Here is a 12,531-nt window from a genome sequence, read left to right as displayed (position 1 = left end):
ACACTTCAGCACCACACTAGCTGAACAGCTCCCTCCAGCATGTTGGCCACTGCAGATGCAGACAAGAGCTTGGCTCAAATCAGTATGTGATCCGCAATTATTCTATAAACATCAAGCCTATATAGCATACAGGTGTACATCATCTGTTCCAGATCACCACAACAAGAAGGATGAACAGGGATGTATCAATCCACAGTGTACATTGATACACCCTCACTAGTTATTATTGTTATTAGCAGTTTTATCAATATGTAAATATATTCTGTGAACACATTGCATCATCCTAAATATAACACCAGTATAAACACGTACACTTAGAGGTGATCCCCGGGGCTGCCAAGTGTTTACTGTATGACATTGATGTGGGGAATCCTATCAGACCAGAGGCAAGGCCTACAGTTTTCATACATACATTGATGTTCATTTCATAAACAGTAACAATTATTAGTATCAAACTTGTAGGTATATTTGGCAGCATTAACCAGACATGAATCCCAGACTAGGCCATTTATTATCATCTTCTAAAACAACATCTTCTAAAACAACCATATGAATCACCTTCAACAAGACCTTCATAGCATGAGTGGACAATATGTAAAATATAACTTTTACTTCTGAATTTAGTCAGAAAAGCATAGACTCTAAAGCCATGTTATTATCAACAATTTATACAATGTGTCACACATATTCAAACCCAGGGGATGTGACATGTGACTTCAGCCACACAAGGCAACTGATGTCACCAATTGTCATCAATGGGACAAGAAACTATATGAAATATAAGCATTCAATGGTATTCAAACTAGTTACCCGAAGTGACTCTAAAAATATTTATTCTAATATAAGTCTAGTGAAACTCCTGATAGTGAGCCATATTTCAATGGAAAGATATATAAATAGGGAGATATTGGGAGAAACTGTATCTGTATGAATATATTAAACTTGTATGAAACTGGGTGTTCAATGTAAGAGGGTATCAGCAGTACTGTGGCATAAGTCTGGAACATACATTGCCCAGATCTATAAACCTAACATTACTTTGGACATGGACTGATTTGCCCATCAAACCTACCCATTGTATGCTCACCTATATACCCAGATTAGAATGGAAATCAATGTTTGGTAGACATAAACAGACCATTCTGGATGTGACGTGAATGTGCAATATAAAAGATCACTGTTTCCCTATCATGAAGTCTCCTATAGGGCCTATGTAAATGTAAAATATCTTGTGATCAGCTCCATGATCCTAACCTCAAATACAATATAGTCATGAATTCCAGCTTGAACTTATAATACCTGTATTTACTTACAAACATGTATAAACAGTAGCATAATCAGTGCCTTCTACATGGCACATGTTGTAGTAAATTAGATGTTGTATGTGAATGCAATTGAATCTCAAAAAGACCAACATACACTAAATACATTTTTTAAAGAACATAATATAACAGAATTGGGCCCTCTTTAAGAACAGAATTTATGGTACATGTGATACTTAAGGGGAGCATTCTTGGGACAACCACTTTGGTTTAAGTTTGTCAACTTGCCAAGAATGATCTGGTTCACTTCATTTGTACTTTAATGGTGCGTGGCCTCTACTAGTGAATGTTGTCATGATGACTGTATAAATAATTTTTAAGCTTTTCTCTGTTGCATTGCTAATGATGGGTATACATTACGTACATTACATACATTATCTAATAAATAAGGGGTTATTGCATTTTAATAACCTGATGATATGGCAGAAATAACTGACTTGTAAACTTACCTTATTTCTGCAACACATCATCTATAAATGTTGTATCTAGTGGGAGGACACAGTGGTTTGCTTAAAGACCTAAAACCCGTAAAACTAAACAAAAGATTGCTGTAATGTTATATTAACATTCTAAAGTAAAAGTTACAATGCTAACAATGTTCACTGATGCTTTGAAGGCAAGTTGTTAGTTCAGGGCCCTGGTTATAGCCAAGTTTCTTCCAGATTTTTAGCTTTTTACGTTGTCAGCGGAACACATTGTAAGAATCCAAAATAGTTCTACATGTACAACACCTCATTTTGCTTTCAATGATGACAAGAAAACAAACTTGCATATGGAATCAACTTTTCTTCACTTTCCATAATAATAATAAGCATCAACCACCTTTTCCCACAATTCCTTTATGTAAGAGCATAGGACAAGTGTGTAACTTACCACAACCTCTGCACAGCACCCTGCCAACATCCTTTTTCATATTCCTGCCAGTCTCCAGTGGTGGGAAGGATGCTCTGAAGATTGAGCTACTGTTGGTTGGATCCATGAAGAAAATATACCTGCTGTCTTCCTTCAGCTTCACACAAGTGGAACCGAAATCCCCTTGCACTGTGATGAGAGAGTCTTTCTCCAAGCCTGCGGATTTCACTGGCCAGACCTGGTGCACCTTGACCAGGTAAGACTGGGGGGTTCCAGGAGCCGGGGAGGGGGCTGCACCATCAGTTGTGGTGATGGCAGGGAAGCTGCTTGGTGTTATTGTGGCAGCTGTAGTCGGGCTATCCGCAGACTGTGCAGGCCAGCTGTTGGTAGTAACTCCCTGCTCCTGGGGTGCAGTACTCACTGTCTGTTGCTTGTCTGTGGTCCCTTTGACCACCTGTCCTCGTCTCCTCCCAGAAGTCAGCAGGTCCCCTTCCTCTGGCACCTTCCTCTTGCGCCCCTCTGGTGCCTGCTGTTGCTGCACTTTGCCCTCAATCACCACCCGAGAGCGTTGCGCCAGTTCCTGCACAGAGCCCTCACTTGGGGAGGTATAACATAGGGCTCCACCAGCACCTGCACCTGCCACCACAGCAGCCAGGAGCGCCCCTCCAGCCACCACTGCAGCAGGGAGAGGAGGAGCCGGCGAGTGACTGGATGCTGCAGCAGCAGAGCCACCAGCGCTAGCAGGAGCGCCGGTCACTGCACCACCTGCTCCAGCACCTCCAGAAGAAGACGAGGAAGAGGAGGAGGAGGCAGTCACTGCAGCCGAAGTCCAGAGGAAAAACAGGAGGGCACCATAGCAACAGCCCCAACAACAGGAGCAGCCACCACCTGCAAGACCAGAGCCTGGACCAGGCAACAAGCAAGGTGCGAGCCCGCCAGCCAGAGAGGAAGAGGATGAGGTGTACTGCAATAATCTCATGGTAAGCTGTCTCACCCCCACCCCAGTGCTGCTGCTCCTGGGGAGACCTGGCTCAGTGAACGATGGCTGTGGGGAGGGGGGAGCAGAGGTTATTTCTTGGTGCAGCAACAAGAGGTTGATGGGGCGGAGGTTTTGCAGGACCCAGTAGACTTGAGGTGGCGATGATGACAATGAGCAGAGGAGGTGGAAGAATTAGCTTAGTACGTTTCCAACAAGCTCAGGAGGAAAATGCAGGCGAGAAAAGGAAAAGATGTAGGCTTTTCAAGGGAGATGATGCTGTAGCCTGTAAGTCCTGACGCTTCTGCATGGAGGAGGAGAGCCAGAGTCTGAATGGTTTCTGGAGACCAAACCTCCTGTGTGAAGTGAAGTGATGCTGCGGCTGCTGCTACAGACTGAGAGGCAGAGACACACACTTACACATGCAGAGGAGGAGGAGGAGTAGCCTTCAGCATTGCTTCCCTAAGCCATGTGTACTTCCAGGGCTGTTTACATCCAGCTCCTCACATACCAATCTCTGCTGGGGTATTACTCACAACACAATCTGCTCACTGCCTCTAAATTACACAATACATTAGGCAGGCATAGGGATTACCTCATATTTTTGGGACAGAAGCGCTCAATATCATGCGCATAGGTTCACAGCAATGATGCCCTTATCAAGAGGTTTTACATATTCATTACACATTTGGTTTGAGTGGCGTACCTCAATTGTATGCAAATATAAGCTGATATTTCCCACAGACCTCTGAAAAAATAAAAAACGCAAAGTTTTTGTGGAATCATCTTCTATTGAAAAGCAAAGTTGACTGATTTACAAGATAGATTAATAATAATATGCTGGCAAATGTAAACAGAAGCTTTATGCATATATCTCACTAATGGATCTTTACAGTTTGGTTCAATTCACAAGTTGGGAGCATCCCGTTTGTATATGCCGAACATGGAGCCAATGAGAGATGTGTAGCAAGCATGGAAAATCTAAAATGAAGAATATATTCTGTGTTGGCAATCCCGACATAAATCCCAGAATAAATCAGGGCCCAATGTGAGTATGCGCATATACAACTTCACTTTTATTATATATGTATTAAAGGATGTCTACCACCAGGATCAAGGATTGTAAACCAAGCACACTAACATACTGGTGTGTGCCTCATCTGGCAAGATCCGCTCTTCTTGTAGCTTCTAATGCCCTTGTTTTCAAGAAATACAGGTTTTTAAAAAGTATGCAAATGAACCTGAGGAGATCCTGGCTCCATTGATATCTCTGCTTTCTAAGCATAGCTTTTTTTTTCTAAACTTTTTTTTAACTAAGGTCCCAATAAGCTAAAATATGTCCTTTAAAAATGCCTAATGCATTTTTACATATAGAATGTGGTCCCCAACAGTGGATTCTGTGATGGTACCACACACAGCTAGATGTCTGGGAGGGGGGTCAGCTATATGTATTATCCGCTCTACTGTCCTCTTATCCAGTACTGTAGGTGTACAAACTGATGTACATCTCACAGAGGAGTCTCAGCTTCTTCTAGGGGCATGAGACATACGTCGGGTCATTATGATCCCCTTACTGTAGATGGGGCTAGATCAATAGAGGGATAGTCAAGGCTGCCTCCCCTACGGATATACTTACCTACCAGGTTCCGCTTCACAGTGAATATTGACGTGCCAAATGTACCACCTAAGCTTCCATCTGCATGTTACTGCGAGGTCACTGCTCCACTGCCAGTGCTTCATGAGACTGCTTCCAGAAATCAGGGCCTTCCTATTTCTAAGGAGACACAATTTGTATACAAAACTGCCTTATAAATGGATCTTTATTTTACCATAATTTGATTTACAAGGAGAACAATAAAAGTCATGTGGATACTTTAGCATCGATGTTTTATTTTTCTGACAATGATCACTACATCATCTGTCAGATTGTGAAGTGTGTTGTGAAAATCCATTTTTATCTGACAAATATAAAGTTGGCACAGATCTTCCCACACTGCATGTATTGCAAAACTCTCCTTTTCAATGTCATGTCATAATGTTACCTTATCAGCTATAGAAAATGATCATTTACTTACAATGAGAAGTCTGCATAGATCTTTGCTGTTAATGTAATTAACCACAACTATGATGCTCTCTAGAACACTCTCTAAAATGTATTCTATACAAACTAGAAGAAACGTGTGAGCTTAACCCTATTGCAATGTGCAACATGCTGCCACACTGCTTTGAGGAAGCAGTTGGGATTATCCAACAGAAATGTGAAACATCAGTGTCAAATGCTCCACCTGGTTTTATAGGGCTTTTCTGGCTTCATTCCAAATTAGTATGTTAAGTAGAGCAAGATCTTATCATACCTGAGGGATATGGAATTAGTGAAGCTTTTGACAGTGCTGTAATGAGTAAATGCATTCTAAAAATTAAGATGTTATGTCATTTGTGCATTAGTGCTATGTACAGTTATAAAGCTGTTGTGTCTTAGCCAAACCCTCAAGAAACAATGCAAAATCAATAACAAGAAATATAAAATTCCTGCAATGATTCCAATGCTTTTATTTATTTTGAGATTCATCAAATGTGTCTGAGAGTAAAACTGCTCTAATTGCTCATGGCAACCAGTCTGGACTTAGCTTTCAGTTTGCCAAAGTAGTTCCTGAAATGAAGGCTGAGCTTTGATTGGTTGCCTTGAGGAACTGGATCCGTTTTGCTCACAGACATTTCTGATAAATCTCACCCTTCAGAGGTCTTGTTTTTATTATTGTGTTAAACATCCTTTAAACTGATGTTGTCTGCTTTAACCTTGTTATGATTGCAATAAAGTTGCCTGATTTTTGAACTTCTGTGATTGCTTCTAGGGTTCTTTCAAAAACATATTGGTCTAAACATATTGGTTTTGTATCACTATATTTTCAATGAATATATCTATTTAACTATTGGTGAAAAATGTGGGAGGGGATGTATTAATGCACTTGCACCACAATTTTGGTGGTTTTGCGTGTAAAAAACAGTGTGAAAAGCCTTAGGCTAAATTCACACTGCCGTGAGCCCGCCGCACCGTAGCACGGGCACACGGCAGCGCGGGGAGAGGAGGAGGAGGTGAGCGCAGCTCACCCCCGCCCCTCTCCATAGCGATCTATGGCCGCGGCGCCGTAATACGGGAAAAGATAGGACATGTCCTATCTTTTCCCGGGCTATGGAGCGGTACGGTGCCGCACGTGTGCTGCATTGTACCACTCCCGTAGTGCGCCGCGAGCCCATAGAAGTGTATGGGGGACGTATATCGGCTGCATATACGTCGGCTGTATATACGTCCCCCATACTGTAGTGTGAATGTAGCCGTACACCTCATTTATCAAGGCTTTTGAGACCTGTTTTTAGCCATTTTCCGACTTGTCCGACTGAGGGGGGAAGTGACCTTTGGAAAAGGGGCTTGGCTTGACCTAAATGAGGTCGTTGTCTATTTTAATGTTATGTGCGCCAAAAATTGTGTCGCAGAGTTTAGACCACTTTAAAGTAGGTCTAAACTGGAAACCGACAGTCTTATCCTGCACCAGATTCATTAACACAGTGATAAATGTGGTGCAGAAAATGACTAGGGTTTTCCTCCACTAAACTGACGGAACCTGGGACACATTGATAAATCTCCCCCTATGTGTCTCTCCACGGTTGACCATGTCCTTTTTATATTTCTTTGTGGTATAAATACAAAATTTGGCTTCGTTCTCAAGATGTGTGTAGTTAGAGGGGAGGCAAACAATGGTTCCATGGACCTCTATGTGTTAGCAGTGTGAGCACTGCTCACATGCAGATAATAATAAATGACTATGCTTGGGCCTAGCTGGTTCCATAAATGTAATAAAACATCAAGCATTATTGAAGAAGCTTAAAGGAAATCTACCATCACAATCAAGCATGATAAACCCCTGCACTTCTTCAACTTCCTGCTCACTGCACAAGTGCTGAGGGAGCAGGGGGAGTGTGAGACAGTGTAACAGCCCCTAAACCCAGATCACAGAGGGGCTAGGGTATTTGCTCAGACTCATTAGCATAATTAAAAAATTAATTTTAGAAGGAAGGAGACAATGGATAAGACATATAAAAACATTACCACAGTCACAGTGCGTGGATCTATGAGTAAATGTCCCTGCCTTATCATGACGGATTTTGATGGTAGATTATCTTCAATCATGGAGTAATTAACAAAGGAAGGACAAATAAGCATACCATTCAAACAAGCAATTCAGGGATTTACAATTTGCTAAAATATTCATGATAATCAATTCCCTAGATAAAAATGGAAATGCCAGCAAGGCCCTGGATTTCTGGATTATTGGTGCAGTTGCATGAATTTTTGTAACAAATTGGACACAAGACATGCTGTACTTACATGTTTCCTGAATTTGCTTCAATAACTAACATACTGCAGATCAACATGAGCCCGTTGAAGTAAATGGGGACATGTGTTAAAGGGAACCTGTCACCAGGAGACCCATTTTTAGCACTCCCCCAGTCCCCACAGAGCATAGTACATACACTGACAAAGTGTTTTTGTATAAAAAAAATTGGTTTTACAGAAAAAAAGATATGTTATATTGTACCTTTCATTAGCATCTGCTGTGTGACTAGGCAGTTGCCTTTTGGGAGGGGCTGGAAAGGAGCAGTTCCCTCCCACCCTTGGGAAACATGTGACCTTTTCAAATATATGAATAACTCCCCACACTCGGGATTGGCTGTAGAGGAGCAGGGGGCGTCGCTAAGCCAAGTGATGAGTGTTTTCATATATTTGAAAAGGTCACATGGAGGAGCTGTTCCGCATGGGTGGGGGGAAACTGCTCCTTTCCAGCCCCTCCCAAAAGGCAACTGCCTAGTCACACAGCAGATGCTAATGAAAGGTACAATATAACATATCTTTTTTTCTGTAAAACCAATTTTTTATACAAAAACACTTTGGCAGCGTATGTACTATGCTCTGTGGGGACTGGGGGAGTGCTAAAAATGGGTCTCCTGGTGACAGGTTCCTTTTAAGTGCTAAAAAAATGGATCACACACGTCACATTTTTGCATGAACCCTTATGGATCTTTCAGACAAGAGTTTTTCACATTCGAATGGAATCACAGATTTCCATTGATGGCATAAAAACTTTTCTGTGAGCTTACTTAGACTTTCTTTTTCTCATGGGCGATATTTTAGTGAGAAAAAAAGTGCAGCGTGTAGTACTTTTTCTTGCATGCAGAGCATAGACTTCCATAGAAGTCAATGGTTCTAAATAAAAAAAAATTGATAGCACACAGATTTCATCTGTATGTGAACCATGTTTACTTCCAGATAATCCTGGGGAACCAAGTTTTTTGTCATCTAATTTTTGGCAACATTCCGTTTTTGCGGACTAAATAATACGATGACATGCGGAAGTATAAAAAACATATGTGGAAAGAATACTTCTACAACATGGATGCATTTTTTGAGAAAAAGTCAGTGCAGCACTTATGGTTTTTTCTGCTGCATGGTATCCATTCAAGTGAAGGACGTCAGACATCGGTGCAAAAATTGATCTGGCTCTCTGGAAACGAATACGAAGGTAAAACCTTTTTAACTTTTATTTAATCAAAACTGAAAAATGTATAGTTGGTGGCAAAATCAACACATTTCAGAGATAAATTAACCCCTGACATCTCAAAACAAAGCAGTAACATCCAAGCAAAGCCAGTAGTGCAATTAATCTAATTACACATTCATATTTAAAAAACAATCCATTGTATTCTATCAAAACATCAAATAATGTAACTTGTACAGTAAATGTATCATGAGATGAATTATAACAATCAAAAAACATTGTTTTTTTTTGCTGACAACAAAGAACAAGAATGAGGAGTTAAAGAGGACCTGTCACCCCGAAAATGACCCCCACAAAATGTGCCCCCCCATACTCCTCACCCCAGCCTCTTTCTCCCCAGACATTTTTTAAAAAAAATGTATTTGTGGTAAATTTCTTTAAAGCGATCCGACCTCTTACTAAAAAAGAGGTTGGATTCTCCTATCTTGTGCCAGGGCAGTCGGCCTTATTCATTAGGGGGCCGGCCGACACACCCCCTCCACGCCCCCTGTCTGCGTAGACCTGTAGGAGAAGCATCGCATGTATTGCATAATCGCTGCCGGCTCTCCGAGATTCACCGATGTATGTAAACCAAGCACTAACAGTAACTGCGGCTGCCCCGGCAATGTATAGGAGAAAGTCTGCATAACCTGTATAGGAGAAAGTCAGTGCGGAGCAGCCGCATCTCGGAGAGGCGGCAGCGATTATGCAATACATGCGATGCTGCCAGCTTCACCTACAGGTCTCCGCAGACAGGGGGCGTGGAGGGGGTGTGTCGGCCGGCCCCCTAATGAATAAGGTTGACTGCCCGGGCACAAGATAGGAGGTAGGATCGCTTTAAAGCAATTTACCACAAATTCATTTTTTTTAAAACTGTCTGGGGAGAAAGGGGCTGGGGCGAGGAGTATGGGGGGGACACATTTTGTGGGGGTCATTTTCGGAGTGACAGGTCCTCTTTAAAGGAAACCTACCACTTAGAATGGTCGGTGTAAGCAGTAAATACCGAGCACCAGCTCAGGGTGAGCTGGTGCCGGTACTTACTTTCGTTAGTGTTATAAACCGCGGTATTGCGGTTTTAACACTTTTTAAACTCTAGAGCAGAACAGGCTTCGGCGCTGCATGCGCACGATCGTGCGCGCGCAACGTCTCCATCATTTCCTATGTAGGCACGTGCACGATCGTGCGCATGCAGCGCCGAAGCCTGTTCTGCTCTAGAGTTTAAAAAGTGTTAAAACCGCGATACCGCGGTTTATAACACTAACGAAAGTAAGTACCGGCACCAGCTCACCCTGAGCTGGTGCTCGGTATTTACTGCTTACACCGACCATTCTAAGTGGTAGGTTTCCTTTAATGTGTGGGTTTGGCATTATGGCTGATACTGAGCATAGTATATCAATACAGGCTACAATACATCTATAGAGCAATTATATGGTGAAAAAAGGTTAAATGAGTAACACAGAGGGTTTACAAGCTACAGGTGTTACAAATATGACATAATGTTTACAAAAAAAATCATCTCCCTCTCGTTCAATTAAATATAATGGCGTTCAATCACTCAATTTTGTGGTATTCCTTAAATAATAGGACAAACTTGAATGGTTTGATCTGGACCATCCAATTATCCATATAAATTACTTCTGATCTCAAATATGGCAGTCAAAATAACTTCCTGGAACAACATCCCATTTACAAGTTTTTTTTCTTCTCAGAAAAGGCACCCTTGGCAGAGACTTCCATAGTCTCAGCGCTTTTACTGTAAGGAACCTTGTCTATGTGTGTGGAAGAACCTGTAGGTAAATAGGATATCCCCTCACCTATGCACAGGCCAAGGTATGAAAAGATTATAAGGAAGATCCCTGTTCTGCCCAGTCTAAATTACAATACAGTGGGGCACATTTACTAAGAGCAGTGCAGTGTATACTATGTGAAGTCTGCCTGTGTATAGTGCAGGGTGCGCCAAATTCAGGATTTCTAGCGCACATTCTTTATAAATCTGGCGCTACCTGCACTGCCCCGACAATCTTTTTTTGGTGTACCTTTAACATAGGGCTTATGACACAATTCTGTTGGACTTTGCATGTAAATCCTATTTCAGTTTGAAATGTGTGTCGCATGAAGAATAGAGCAGCGGCACCACAACGGTCACGTGCCACACAAATGTGGCACTTCTTAAGTACCTGTGCAAGCAGAAAACTGGCGCAAGCACCATAGTAAATGTGGGCTATTATCTTTTTCCAAACAGAACAACCCAAAGTTTAGTAATCTGCCAATTTAGTTTATTTCATTCTTATCCACCTTTTTATTATTTTTTTTTATTATTTATTTATTATTATTTATAATACTGCATTTACAGTTTATTAAAATGTTACCTGCAGCAAAGCAATAGATGTACTCAGCTTCAGACTGAGGCTCCTTGAAGCCCACCAGAGAAAATTATCCACCCTCCAGCGCCGGTTTAAATGTCCCATGTGCCCCACCAGCATCCAAACCCACATGTGTCTGGATATAAGGACTTAATTACTCCTCTATATCCTTAATATTGTACTGTTTATAAAAGTAATTTAATGATGAACTACAATTGGGCTATTATAACCCATCTATTTAGAAAAGCCAAACATTCCCGGACTGCGTGAAACCCTCCACCCCGACTGCCGTCCTAACCAGGTCTTTCAGACAGTGTCGGAGATGTGGATGCTACCCCTGGCTGCCCGGCCTCTCTGCATCCTGCAGTGGAACTCCTCCTCATACTCTAAATATTCACGTATAACCGGAGGCTCCTAAATTTACCCCCCCCCCCTCCCCCTCCCAAAAAAATAGGGAAAAGTTATCGACTGGACGGACAACCCCTAGGATAGGAAATGCAGCTGCTACTCAATAATGAAATGTCCTTCAGCAGAGCCCCCCTTTTCTGAAATGTCCACAGTAGAGTCCCCATTTATTGAAATGTCCACCGCCAGGGTTCCGCTTTACTGAAATGTCCACCAACAGGGTCCTCCTTTGCTGAAATGTCCACAGCAGAGTCCCCCTTTACTGAAATGTTTTAATGAAATGTTCACTCCTGATGCCCCCCTTTAATGAAATGTCCACCCCAGATGCCCCCTATTAATGAAATGTCCACTCCAGATGCTCCCTCCATCATTACTGTTATAAGAGAGATAAGAAATTGCAGTATGCACCATCTGTTTACATCCCAATAAGGCTATTCCCTCGATTTAGTTGTAAATTTTGTTACATTTTAATAAAACACAATAAGAGCACAATAGCATAAAAACACAATAGCATAAAAACACAATGGTGACAGTGTCAATCTATTGTAACAATGATATAGCAATATTGTCGCAATATATTTGCATTTCACCCCAAATCCACACTTAGGCCTAATCCACTCTCCACTATAGTTGTTTAAATCTCATTTCTTGTATGCACATGTGAGGTATAAATCTCTGCATACAGGATATATATTACAGTCTCCATGGCCAGACAAAATGTACACTGAGGTCTCCACACGCAATAATGGATGATTACTGTTGGTACTTAGGTATTGTCCTTAACTATGTATAAATACTGACATTCACAATATATATATAGCATCTCAGTGTGTATTATGACATAGCACCGCAATGGTAAATGTATTAGTAGATGCAGCTTTTACCGCCGGCGTCCCGGGGAATGAGTTAGTTAACACTTTTTCTTCTCTACTTGAACATGCAAGATAATTGGTCAAACCTGTCAAAAACGCATGCGTTTTTTCAACGGACTGCTTAAAAACGAGCCAAAAACGCATTCAAAA

The 12,531-nt window shown here is 41.7% G+C and overlaps 1 protein-coding gene and 1 long non-coding RNA gene across 6 annotated transcripts in view; one reads left to right on the top strand and one right to left on the bottom strand.

Moving 5' to 3' along the window:
• NRG1 (neuregulin 1) overlaps positions 1 to 3,535 on the bottom strand; it is a 482,754-nt gene extending 479,219 nt beyond the window's left edge. For all 5 annotated transcript variants that reach the window (XM_072114049.1, XM_072114054.1, XM_072114065.1 and 2 more), the window contains exon 1: positions 2,196 to 3,535. In XM_072114049.1, coding sequence (XP_071970150.1) covers positions 2,196 to 3,153 — 958 coding nt within the window. In that variant the 5' untranslated portion in view covers positions 3,154 to 3,535. The remainder of the gene's footprint in view (positions 1 to 2,195) is intronic.
• On the top strand, positions 3,071 to 5,987 carry LOC140068741 (uncharacterized). The gene is made up of 2 exons (XR_011848537.1): positions 3,071 to 3,154; positions 4,046 to 5,987. It is a non-coding gene; the product is annotated as an uncharacterized lncRNA (long non-coding RNA).
• The last annotated feature ends 6,544 nt before the right edge of the window (positions 5,988 to 12,531 follow it).

This window comes from Engystomops pustulosus, chromosome 1, assembly GCF_040894005.1.
Source record: "Engystomops pustulosus chromosome 1, aEngPut4.maternal, whole genome shotgun sequence".
Lineage (NCBI taxonomy): Eukaryota > Metazoa > Chordata > Amphibia > Anura > Leptodactylidae > Engystomops > Engystomops pustulosus.
This window is presented reverse-complemented; position numbering and strand designations above follow the sequence as displayed.